Here is a 13,453-nt window from a genome sequence, read left to right as displayed (position 1 = left end):
CTCACTCCCCCCCCCCCCGACGCGATCTTCCATCCATCCGTGTTGTTACCGTCAATAACACGATTAGCTATTTTATTTCAGTTTATTTGTTAGAAGTATCATTACTTCGGGGAGGAAGATCGATCGCAACTTGAGAACTGGTCCGCCTCTCAGTTTCTCCGATACGAGATAATCGCGAGCAATCTGTAATTTGTATAGCTTTCCGTTTATATAAAATCATCTGAATTATAAAGTATAGAAGAGAGATGTCAAAATAAAAACTTGAAACAATTTATTAACTTCTAAACATAAATAGATACGTTTATCTGAATTATTTTTCTAGATCGAGAATTATGCGCGCGTTTCTAACGTATAATTTTTATGACACGCGTTCTAAAAGTTAATTTATTCCACTGATGGATGATGTTTCTCAAACGCAGTTACCTTGTCAATTGCGTCAATCTAAACATATATGTCAGTCTCTCAGAAACAAACGATCAACTCCACTTTTTATAATTTTTTTTTTCTAATTTTAGCACCAGAGCAATATGGTTAGTTTTTGTAACCTCATCAATTTTTCATACTTCTTATTTTATGATGTTGACCAGTTTGGCTTCTGAGAAGCTCATTGCGTCGATATACGTCGTGAAAGATTAAACATTGCACGGTTGAAAATAAACACGGATGACATGATATTAAATTAATCAATATAACATGCACCTTTAGATTTTTTAACTAACACTTAGAATACAGAAATATGCAGATATGATTTGTCTGGTTCGAAATTGTTTAGAACGCAGATCTGTTGAATATTGAGAGATATATACCTATATACAGAACACCATGTTCAGGATAGCTCGATCGTCGCCCGAAAGAAAGAAATCGTCCCTTCGTCGCCGCGCACGTGAAGACGACGTCGACGAAGGGACGACTTCTCCGACGCGCCGGGGTAGTTCAGATTTTTTCCCTCCCCCTTTTTTCATTTTATTCCATTTTCCCCCTTCGTGGAGGTAAAAAAAATTCAAGTATCGGCGTGAGCGAGCGAACGGGCGAGGGGAAGACGGGAAGGGCGAAGAGAGGGAAAAACGGAGAACGAAGGAGAATACGAAGCTGAGAGGGGAGAGAGAGAGAGAGAGAGAGAGGCGGAAGGATGAAAGCGACCGGGAGGAAAACAAGGAAAGAGCAGAAAGGAAAGAGAGACAGAAAAAAGAGAGAGGGTGAGAGAGATTCTGCAGGGGAGCCACCGAAACAGGCTCTCGAGGACCGGTCGCCATCTTGCCGTGGAGTACAGTCACGCGCAATACCTGGGCGCAAATCGGGATTACCTGCTGCTTAAACTTTCAGTTTCATCGCCCGGCATCGCCTGCCGTTATCCGCGAGCCGCAAGTCTCCGTTCTCGGAGGAAGAAGATCCGCGGCGAAATAAACTCCGCCCGACAAGCACGCCTTTCGCCGCGGGGAGAGTTTGACGTTTTTTTTTTCTCCTCGTACACCCTGTGTATCCTGCCTCGCAAGACTGACGTTAGAAAGGGTGGAAGGATCGAAAGTCAGGCATTCGGACGTTGCCGACGACGACGGGTGCGGATGAACGTATCGCGAGGGGGAGGCGATGTAATTAACCAGAAAGCCGCCCTCGCTGCGCGATAGCGCCGCCTTTTCCTTCCCGGGCGGCCTCCCGGCCGAACAATAGGCGAGACATTAAAAGATTTCCGTCGGGACCTCTCGTTTCCGCGAGGAATGGAATTCAATGAGTCGCGCAAACGCGCTGCTTTCTTTTTAAATCTAATAACGACCGTTACGTCATTGCGCGCGCGTATAATTGCGTCACACGTCGCATCGTGCATTCGAGACAGCGAAGCCTAAGTCCACTCTGTTTGCTAATGATTTGTTAATCGCGTCGCCGTTAATGTGTCTATTAAACACGAATTGAAATCGATATCGAAAGGAACACCTGCTGGTAGTTATTATATCTTTCTGCGAGACGAAGGTATAAGTTTCTCTACGATTAATTTTCGCGAGGTGAGGGGAAACGGATTGCACTGCAAATCCAAGTGTGTTTAGTTTTATACGCAGAAAAATGGCACATTTGACTGAAGTTCTTCTTGCATTTTTGGGCGTTTTAAGTTACGTTCATTTAACACGTTTAACCGCAATTAAATTAAAAGTTAATATACGTTCAATCGTGTTAAATGACGTGATTTAAAACGGCAAGAAATGTGTAACATGAGCTTTAGCAAAATAATACACTTGGATTTGCAGTGTATCTCTGCCACAGGGTGTATCGATATAAAAATTCAATAAGATACAGCGGGGAATCGAGCTCGTTGCGACGATCGTTTCCGACGGTCGCATCCAGTCTCCGGCAAAGCGGAACCCGGGGCCCGGTCTTCGTATAAAGGTATACCACTCGGCACCCAACAACGCAGGCATTTTCGCCGGAAATCGTTTAACGCGCGTTAAAGTGGCTAAAGTGGCGTGACGCGTGACGCGCGCGCGGACCGTCATGCGTTTAGCGTAATCGTCACTTTGTCAGCTTGAAGTGCACGGCATGCCCTGCACTTATGCCCTCGCCGGGCGCAAACGGCAACGCGAAACGTAAGTTCGTACCGGCCACTCGAATCAAATCGGTCGTATACCTCCCCGGACCACTCGACACTGCCCGGATTTGCATAAAAGTATCTGCTCGCGCGCGACAAAAAAAATTCATTGCCCGCATAAACCTTTTCGCCGCGCGTTCCATCGGTCGGTTTAATATCTCTCTCTCCCTCTCTCGTCTCTGTTTTTTCTTTTTCTCCTACACGTATATTCATCGCGACAGTTTTTGGAAAAAAAAACGTGGAAATATCATAAATTCTGTTCTTTTTTTGTTGTAAAAGAATAAATTGTAATCGTACTCTATTCTGCTTGATAGCGCGTTCTCTTTTTGACAAAGAGAGAAAATTAGAGGATTGTTGGTAAATTTCTAAGAGACTGCGCCTCGATTTGACCGCACCAGAGGCGAATGATGTAACGGGATGATTGGATAAGCGAAATTCGAAAAAGTTCACGCGCGGACGACACTGATTACCGAGAAATCACGAACGTCAGGCGAGCGAAGGACGTTATTTTTCAGCGCGATCGTATTATTAAAGTCTCACTGGCGAGGAGATCGAAGAGGAATGTCGTGTACCGAATGTTGATACAGCTGAGTGGTCGTTCTGGCAGGTATTCGGTCTGCTTGCTTCGGCTTCTGTTTGGTATGCCGTGAGGTCCGTGTGGGGTTGACGGCACGGAACAGGGCTGTCTCTACGCCCACGGATCTCTCGTGCGAATAGAAAACGTGATCTTCCTAGCTCGAATTAACCGGACGTGTGGGTCTCGAATTTTTTGTCCAGTCGACAGAAAGATTTGAAACTCCCCTGTTCCCCCGCATGGTCGCGAAATATTCTCGTTCGAAGCGGAAAAATGTAAATCGATAGAAGAAAGATTATTAATTCATCTAAGAATTTGAAAATTTCAGAAATATGAAACAAGTTGTCTCCAATTTGAGATGTAAATGTGAAAAATTGTTTACGCATATAAAAAAATATGAAATTTCATGAAAAGAAAAAATATAAAATTAGAGATGCAAATATGAAATTTCCTACATGTATAATTCATTGAATTCACGGGTTTTTATGTGTGTACACTGAAAAAAATTATTAAAATCAAGAAAATTAAAACAAAAAAGTATTGAGTAGATTTAAGAAAACATTTTTCTGTTAATTTAAAATATTTTCTCAAATCTCTCTACCCGATGCTTCTTTGAATTAAGGAAAGTAAATTCAAGGAAATCGATTTTCTTGATTTTAATAAATTTTGTTTTCAGTGTAGGAAATTATTCAAAATATTCTGCATATTAATTACGCAACCATTAAATATTCACAATATTCCGTATATTAATTATGCCGACTGTTGTGCCGCTCGTGCACAATTACGAGTTGTCTTTAAAAAGGACGTCGCCTTTAAAAATTTGTATACGCGTACGGCGGTATTCTATTTCTCAGATTAGGAAGATTTTACGTTACGGGACGACGCGGGCCGAGTCCACGGTAGCCGGTACTGTTTATTCGTAACGAGAGAGAGAGAGCCCATCGTGTGCCCAGCACCGCGCCTTCGTCTAGCAGTGAATGCTGATCGCGGGATATCGTGCGGGTTAAGTGTCTTACCGGGCCTACCGCGCTGCGCATGTTTGCTCGGAACACAGGAGCGCTTAGCTCAGGTCCTCGCCAGCCCACGTATCTCGGCGTTTGTTCACGCAGCCGTCCGTCGAGCCGGGAAATTGCACGGTACACGTGTGCGAGCGCGCGCGAGCGCTTAAAGTGCGTACACTTGTACCGAGAAACTTTGGCAAACGGTGGCGTTTCGATAATCCACGGGAATCGGTAGCCAGCCGCGCACAAGTACACACACATATATGTACAAACACACATGAGTCCATTTAAAAAGACCTTTAACCGAATAGCTTTTAAATAGCCGTCTCTCGAGGCGATGGATCTGCGAGATAGAATTTTTTACGGATCCTCCTATTTACCTTAAATTGAAGTAAAGTGATTTGTACTCACCGGCACACGATGCGCAGCAGCGGAGTTGTTTACATTAATCTGCAAAGAAAACAGATATATTCAAATTAGAGCAATGTCCGAGATAATTAATAATTCTCAAGAGAGAGTTATATTGCGTGGAATATTTTCTGAATATCTTACTTGTGTGTTTTAAATAAATATTTAATAAGATAATTATACGTGACTTCTGAAAAAAGATTTTCTCTTGAATATTGAAATTAACTCTTGAATACCGAAATATTAAATATTAACTTTTATTGGTCCAATAAACAAAATTTTATTTCCTAATTTTTTTTCCTCGAATAATTCTGAATTTCAAACATGCCAAAAGTACCGTATAAGTGTGTACATAAAATATTAAAATATTATATTTAAAATAAAAATATCATCTTGTTGAATATTTCAAGATTCACTATTTCAAGATTCAATATTTCAAGTATCACAGAGTCAGAAATATTTAACATCTATTTTATATTATTATTGTAAATAATATTATAAATAATACAAATAATTTATATATTAATTAATAATAATATTTTATTATAGTAATATTTAAATTAATAATATTTATATATTATTATGCAAAATGAGATATACGAGCAGAGATGCTAAATGATAAACGATTAATATTGCAAATGGCAAGCAAATAAAGAATAAATTATTTACCCGTGGTCGCTCCGCCGTCGCCCGACGCCTCCCCAGGCCTCCGCCTCCTCTCAGCTTCCCTGCGCCTTCTTTCCGTTGCACTTGCACAACATGGCACTCGCGAAAGCAAAGTTAATTACGGCCGCGCACCGGTCACCGGGGCATCTACGATCGCGCGACACTTCCCGCAGCACTCCCGAGACCTATATAATCTCGCGCGACGCGCGCTTCGTTACATCCCCAGTGCATGGAAGAATACGATCGATCCGCGCACGAAGCCGCGAATATCCGGCGATCAACGTCTCGCGGAAACTAAACGCGTCAACGCGATGCGCGAGATCCTTAATACAATAATGGCGGAACGGGACGCGCGAAAATCGCGCGCGCGGCCAACTTCACGCGCTTACCCGTCGCGGCGACGCTACACCTGTTGCTTCTAGCTGCACTTCCCTGCACTTGCCGTGTGTACTTGCATATGGAAAATAATAAACAATACGTGTTATAGGCGTCTTGGGACAATCGATATCTAGCGCCGTGTCGTAACCGAGCAAATGTATACGAGTCAAGACGAATAATCCGCGGTATCGTATATACATTCGCGATGACCGATGACCGAAAGCGATCTCGTCGCCTCGCGTCGATTACCTACATAATAACGTCGCGCGAGGTCTTTCGTTCCGGATATTTCGCGAAATGCGCGTCCTAGCAAATCGCCGATGTATAAAAGCGATGAATCCGTGCTACGTGTTTCACAAACAATGAGATATTGGATCAGATTACGACCGCGTACTTGCAAATCGAACGGGATCGTGACGTCGCTCGGCTCGATCTGTTTCCGCGTTCGTAAAACGCTAAAAAGAGGAGCAACTTTAGTCTGATATCGTGCGACTCGACGCGAGTCAAGTTACGACTAATCGATCTTCCGAAACACAATCGATCTTCTGAAGATACGATCAATATATGTATATAAAAATATACAGCACAACAAATTGCTCATTCGCTGCAGTGACATAATTCACAAAATAAAAGAAGTTCGCCAAAGGTGGTTTAAAGTAGAGGCAAAACGTAAAATTTTTAATTTTGTATTGAAATGTTAATTAAATATCAAGTATACATAACGTTAACTCACGCACAGTTAACTATTTGACTCTCAAAGCTCATTTTTTCCTCGTAATTTACTAATTTCTTTAGTTAATTATCTATTAGTTCTTAGCATGTGTATATGTGTACTCTTCAGTTAATTAGCTATTTATTCAAAAAAATTTTCCAAAAAAAATGAGTTTCAATGTTTGTATATCATAAAAATTTTGTAATATTACTTTTAACTCTGATTTTGATGTAATAATTGATTGTAGAGAAAAAAAATATCTTAACTACATATTAGAGCTCTTTCATTCAGTGTCTTGAATTCTCTCGCCATTCTTTTGCAAACATTTAAAAAACAACAATTTTATCAGTTATGTCGTTGTAGCAAATGAGCGAAATGTTAAATAAACATCTTGGAATTATATATACGCTTATCGATGACCTATGCATCATAGACATATCCGCTACTTGAATCGTTCGGTAACGCGATACGTTTCTTCAATCTTAAAAATATACAAATAGATAAAATATGCAAATGGAAATATAAGTTGTATGTACGGGATATGTGATAATTACCGTGCCACCTCTCGTGGGCAGGTAGAGCGGATTAGGAAACCGAATAGGAAAAAGTCCTCCCTATAAAGGCCTATCTACATAAAGCCCGGTCTACATAGGCCGCAGTTCGCAAAACGCAAGCACACGCACAACAACCTAACCTCTTTGTTAGATTGACATGTAGACTGTGCGTGTGTCTTGCGTTTTGCGAACTGCGGCCTATGTAGACCGGGCTTAAGACGCGGAACGCAAGTCGCAAGACACACGCACAGTCTACATGTCAATCTAACAAAGAGGTTAGGTTGACATGTAGACTGTGTGTGTGCTTGCGACTCGCGTTCTGCGTCTTATGCAGATAGGCCTTTACTGTTTTGCGGGTTTCTCAATAATTAATGAGAAATTAATTAATAAATATAATAAGCGTGCATTCGTGCGATTCAGCGACGCGTCTCTTCTATCCGAATCGCGCGGACGTACGCTGATTCGCGGAACTTTATCAATTAATTCTTCACTGATTATTAAGAAACTCCCCCCAATACGGTAAAGGACTTTGCTATTCAGTTCAACTAGCGCTACTTGTCTACGAGAGGTGTTAATACGGCACGGTAGTTATCAGACATATTCCGCAAGTATCTTTTTTTTTTCGCAATTCGCGTTTTCCTGTGCACGTCGCATCAAAAGAGGCAAATGATACGTCTGTTCCAGAGTGCGAGCTCGCCGCGACGGGTGGCGGTGCCGGTGCTGGTGAAGGACGGGAAGCCGTGCGGGAGCGGCGGCGGCGGCGGCGGCGGCGGGAACGAGGGTAGCCGCGGCGGGCCCAGCGCGGCCCTGGCGAGCCCGGCGCCGCACATGACGGCGGCCTCGAGTCCCCACGGCACCCATCACGCGGCGACCTCCTCGGTCTCCCATCACTCGGTCGTCGCCGGCGTCAGCCACGTGATGAGCTCGAGCCAGAGCCTGCAGCACTGCTCGTACACGCGGTCCGGCGCGCAGCAGGGCATGCAGCAGCAACAGCAGCCGCAGTGCGGCGCGTATCTGCCGCTGCAGGGCCGTGCCTGGTAGTGCGCGCCATCCGCGGCGGGGGCCGCGGCCTACGCCAATCCCTCCGTCGCGGGCCCATGGGCCCTCGCCGCGGATCCAGCTGCCTGGTACGCCATACCCGACGACAGTCCTTAAAGGGGAGGGAGGGGAAACGAGGGGGATTACATGCGGATCCGATGGGTCGCGAATCGATAATCGGGCGCGGGCCGCGTTTCGCGGAAACGGATCGGCGGCGGCTCGGGATGAACTCGGAGCCTCATCTGGTCTGCTCCGTCGCGGCTCGTTCGAGATGAGCGACCGCTGTCCCTCGTTCTCTCTATATATGTATCTTTAAGGAAAGACGCCCGTGAGCTGTGCTGCCCAAATGGCTACCAAGAAAAGACACTTGTTACGTCTTTCCTTTTTCTTTCTTTCGTGAGCGTATCCGCGTGGTCGCACCGGTGACCACCGCTGACCGATCAGGAACGTGACATTACGGCAATCGACAATCGGGTACGCGCTCGGTGACCGCGCAGGGACTATTAGTGTGATAATTAGCGACCGCCTATGGGGTCAGTGAGTGTGCGCTCGTGGTTGAAAATGAACCGCCAACCGACGGTGATATCACGATGAGAACACTCGAATCGGGATCATCGTGCATCGTGCTATAGTAACCGTGATTTTACCATCGGGTCATCGCGTAAAATCGATCGTGAGTGCTTCGTCGGATCGAACGGCGGCCTCGGGCTTCGGGCGGCGAATCGTTTCAAGCAGAATGGCGCGGGAGTCCATATCGGCCGAATCGCGCGAATCAGTTGAGAAAGACATCCCAGACAGCGCAATGTCCAAAAATCCAAGACGTCTCAAAGACGTCTCGTGTCCCACGATTTTGGACATCGCGCTGGGACGTTTGTTGCTCTCGAGGAAGAACCACCTGCATCCGAGAATCTCAGTAACGCGTTTTAATCTCACTTTGTCCGTCACGTGCGAGATCACTGTATTTCAGACACGAGCCTGCGAGCGAGATGATATACATTTTCCTACCGTTCGACGAATTGATGTACAAACGCACGAGCTGAGAGAAGATTGTAAAAAAAAGGAGAGAACGATAATAAATAACGGTATTCTGGTGACAACTCGCTAGAGCCAAATCGGAGCGATAACAGGCGCCCTCGACAAAAAATGTAACGATCGAACAGTCGTCGCTGGAGCTATTCTATTTAACTGCGTTGCGTTTTTGCGTTCGAAGAGAAGATTTAATATATACGTTCAATCACAAAGAAAAGGAGCAAACAGTATATATGGAAAGAAAATATAAAAACGCATGCAGCTAAAAAGAACAGACGGCAAGACTGAATCACAAACTTTAGATTATCTGACGGAAAAAGGAACATGCGAAATGAACACTTTCATAATTAAAGAAATATGCAGAAATATTGTTGCTATTGCAAACGATATTAGCTTGGCTAGTTTGATATCGATTTTCTTTCCGCACAAAATTTTGCTCGACTTGTGTCCTGTTTAGTTAAAATTTTTAATACTATGCATCTCTTGAACTTCAGCGTTTGAAAATAGAATTGAAGATGTTACGAATTCACGCTATCTCTCTTCGTGCAAGCAGAGTAATCGACTTTTATCACCGTCAATGCCGTCGTTGAAGTACACGCCTATTTTTAGGACGTATATACGCAAAAAAAAAATGTTTCGGCGGAGGGGAAAAAAAGTGCAGCTTTTTTTGCAGATCGGCCGAGGCTCGTATATCCGAATTTCGGTGATTTGCGGAGGTACGCGCTTCGCTGTGCGCGCGCGAAATAAACGACATTGTAATGCGCCGCGGCGCCCGGGAAAACGAAAACACGGGCCGCCCCGGGGCTACAATCGAGCACGGGGAAGCGAAACGGATTGTTCGCTCGCGAAATTATCCCCGGCCCCCGGTGTCCACTCGATGGATTGGAAACCCGTCGATTCGAATTACGAAATAGTACACCCCGCGTCGCGTGATTGTGACTCGATTTCACCGACAGCGCGACATCCGAGACACACGAGCTCGCGAGCGACAATGTCGCTCGGAAAAGTCGCTTCCAAACAATGCGCACGTTTGTCAAACGTTCGGCGGAATCCCCTGCGCGCCGCGCGCGCGTCCCGGTATTTACGCGACAGATTTTGCTGATGCATTGTCGCGCGCAAATACAATATATTCATATACATATATCTAAATCGCCATGTCGACGCGTATTATTTCGTCCGCGTGATACATGTCTATATATGTATGACATTTTTATCAGTTATGCCGGAGCCTCGCCAATCTGGACGTTTGCGTATAACGATTTTACTCTTCCGTCGAGCAAAATTTTGTTCCATTCGCGCAACAATACCATAGGTTGATCCTTTACGGCTCCAAGTTGACTTAGAAGTTATGTATTTATATACTTTTTCATATTTTTCAAGTCTCAACGATTTAATCTTTTCTCACAAGCAAGAAAATCCGCTTGTAGAGGATTAAACGAGTGGTAAAATCTCTTTTCTATATTTTCTTTTTTCCGTTAAGATTCGCGAATGCCGTGTGATTCATCGAGACGACTTTACCTCCACGTCCATCAGTAACGCAAAAGAGAGACGTCAGAGAACTCTCGAAGCTTTTCTTTTCGTAGAAAAGGAAACGAAATGGGACGGGTGAAAAATGCGAGCGGACGCGAGGAACGAATCGAAGTGACTTTTGAAATTCAACGAGCGTCCCGCGCGTTCGCCAGGGAGGATCTTAGAACAAGTTTACGATTTCGCACGTTCAAATTGTAAATGGCACTTATACATTGTAAATACACGTTTGTTATAAGCGACGTTGCGCGGTGCGAAGAAAGGTGTGTCGCGCGCGCAAGTCGACAACGAATTTCTAAATCGAGCGACGACGCTCATTATACATAAACGATTTAGAGGACGAGCATTATCGAGCATTACAGTATAACGATTACGCAAAACAAAAAAAAAGTATAGGATTGACGATAGTGAGTAATAGTGTGTCGTGGTGAGAAAATCAGCTAGAGATTATTATAAAGTTTTGTAAATAATAAGAGAGATATTAATAAAACGATACTTATTCAAACACCAACGAATTTTGTTCTTGATAATTTGTGACATCATTAAGTGTGCTATTTCTATTTCTATTAATATTGCAAAAATTCTCGTTACTCTTTACACTTTTGTTGTCTTCATACTTTTTGTTGTAGCCTCCCTCTCCTTTAGAATAGAATTTTAATATTGGATTATAATTAAATTATAATTGGTTTGCTCATCATATTTTCTAGCAGCGTTGCCTTTTTTTTCTATGTTCGTCTTATCAAAAATCATACATTTATCTACCGATCATCGTGCCGTAAAAAAATGCATTACGCCAAGACGCCCTATAGGGCTGCAGTAGTCTTTATCGTGTCAGCTCCCTCACGAGCGCTCTCACCTGGACGAGGAGTGCCATTCACCAATCAAAATACGAGCCCTCGTCGCGCTAAGAATGTTTCATTACATCTCTCGCGACTTTCGATCACTTCGCCTTGACAACGAGCTTTTCGTCGGTCGGACAGGCGCCATGGTAACACCCCTGCGCGAGGGGCGAACCCCCCTGCGCCCTGAGACGAGACCGGGGGCACGAGACCGCGCGCGCTGGCCCGGTAACGTCCTAACCCCCTTGAAGCGCGACGTGTACCTACAATTATTAAGGTAAGCCGATCTCCTCGACGAATAGGTGAAGGTTTAATGCCGGGCGGCAGGTACGCCGGAGCGGAGAGGAGCCGAGCGGGGCCGCCGACGACGAGCGGAGTCAGCCGGTCGTTATTGGATATTTTCCAAGGGGGAGAGCAAGGGAGAGAAAGAGAGGCAAGAACTTAACCCTCCCAGGGCTAAGCGGGAGCTGGCGATTTATTAAATGCACCGTGACTAATTGCTCCGGCGCGGCGCGGAGCAGCGGAGAGAGAAAAGAGCGGGGGCGGCGTGACGCTCGGCGTCGTGGCGACGCGTAAACGCACGGAAACGCCGGAATAACGCCGGCGCGCGCTTAGAATGCAAATTATACCGTCGGGTCAAGAGGCAGGAGAAGCGGAGAGCCCGAGCGAATTATTGTTGCGACGATTATTATTAACTCAAACGGACGCTGCGTTGGAGCGGAACAGTTGGACAAATTTATATACGAGCGTCGAGCAACAGCGACGAGAGAATTAAACTAACGAGCGAGGAAGAGTAAATTCACCTTGAAACGCGCCCCGATCCGATGCTGCCGAGGAACACGCGGAAGGAAAACGCAATCACGGAAATAACAATAATCCTCCACGTGTTACCACGCCAGCGCGCGCGCGCGTTGTGTATGCATGTGTGTGTCCACGCGCCTACGTGTCGTGTGACATACGACGAGAGGTCCTGACGATGACAGGCCTCCGCTTCTGGTGGTCACTCTTATACAGTGGTATCCCATATCGTACCCCACATATCCCCCTCTTTCTCTCATTCCGCCCGCCATTATCATATTTATTAACTGCCGCTTGGTGCTTATATCTACACCTATTCGCTGCCATTCCTATATAATATAATCCGTGCTAGTGACAGCAGCACGTGACACTGCCTACGATCATCTCCCCGACCCCCCAGCCCCCTCCCCCTTCCCCCCTCGCCACGCCGTCTCACCCGCTGCACCGGTTGATCCCCCTTTCCCGACTCTCCGTCCGCAGTTCGCGCCCTTATGTTCCGGTTGCTGCAGATTTGTCGTTTGATGCGATTATACCGGGGACGCTGAGGCTCAGACTGGACGCGACGGTCTCTGCGGCGAACGTGAGGGGGTTGTGAAAAGGTGTCACGCACACGTAAGTATACAACTTGGGCTAAATGAACGAGAGTGCTCTAAATTCGCGGAAGAGGGACGCTTAATAATTTAGCAGTTTACGAAATCAGATTCGCTTTATCTCTCTGACGGTATCATAAGAAACATTTTTATCAGTTCACGAAATGGGATTCCCTCTCCTTTAGCTATTCGAAAAATCTTGGTAGTGCGCTCAAACTGAAATACATTTCTCGCGTATAAACTGTAAAAACTTGAAATCTACACAAAAAATAAAATACATTATGTAAGATTGTGATTGAAGGTGAAACCATGTCGCGAAATTCGAATTTTCAGCCTTTGAAGTCACCAGAGTCATGAAATTCCTTTTTATTTATTTCTATTAATTTTGGTTCTCCCGATAAGAACAATAAAATATCGAGAAAGAAAAATGTGGGACAGTGTTTTTCATGCATTTCTCCATTTTCGTAGTCACAACTCTGATACAGGATTGTAAAAAAAAAAAAAAAAAAAAAAAAAACGCAGTTAATTCCGCATATGTGTTTCATTGTCGGATCAGCTTGCGGTCCATTATGCTATATATACTAATTGCCGCGATGCTGGTTGCAGGCGGCTTTATGTCTGCTTTGTTACCTATATTTCCGATGATAAATTCCGCGCCGTCCTCTCTGCGTGTTTTGCCGCGTACAAGTAGCATGCTCGCTATAATAATCTCCATGGTGATTTTAAATCAATCGTGCTATACGGGCTTGTCTCCCGCAGGGAGA

At 44.9% G+C, this 13,453-nt stretch overlaps 1 protein-coding gene and 1 long non-coding RNA gene across 2 annotated transcripts in view; one reads left to right on the top strand and one right to left on the bottom strand.

Moving 5' to 3' along the window:
- Nucleotides 1–7,446, bottom strand: part of LOC143907013 (uncharacterized) — a 222,245-nt gene extending 214,799 nt beyond the window's left edge. Inside the window, exons 1-2 of the long non-coding RNA XR_013259700.1 lie at nt 5,228–7,446; nt 4,562–4,600 (exon numbers count right to left, since the gene is read on the bottom strand). This is a non-coding gene — a long non-coding RNA (uncharacterized LOC143907013). The remainder of the gene's footprint in view (nt 1–4,561; nt 4,601–5,227) is intronic.
- Nucleotides 1–10,973, top strand: part of LOC143906957 (homeobox protein Nkx-2.4) — a 33,353-nt gene extending 22,380 nt beyond the window's left edge. Inside the window, exon 4 of the mRNA XM_077423377.1 lies at nt 7,553–10,973. Within this exon, the coding sequence (XP_077279503.1) occupies nt 7,553–7,909 (357 nt within the window). The 3' untranslated portion in view covers nt 7,910–10,973. The remainder of the gene's footprint in view (nt 1–7,552) is intronic.
- The last annotated feature ends 2,480 nt before the right edge of the window (nt 10,974–13,453 follow it).

This window comes from Temnothorax americanus, unplaced genomic scaffold (assembly GCF_048541705.1).
Source record: "Temnothorax americanus isolate GAGA-0224 unplaced genomic scaffold, ASM4854170v1 Scaffold11, whole genome shotgun sequence".
Taxonomy (NCBI): Eukaryota; Metazoa; Arthropoda; class Insecta; order Hymenoptera; family Formicidae; genus Temnothorax; species Temnothorax americanus.
The sequence above is the reverse complement of the archived record's forward strand: the minus strand, read 5'-3'. Positions and strand labels throughout refer to the sequence as shown.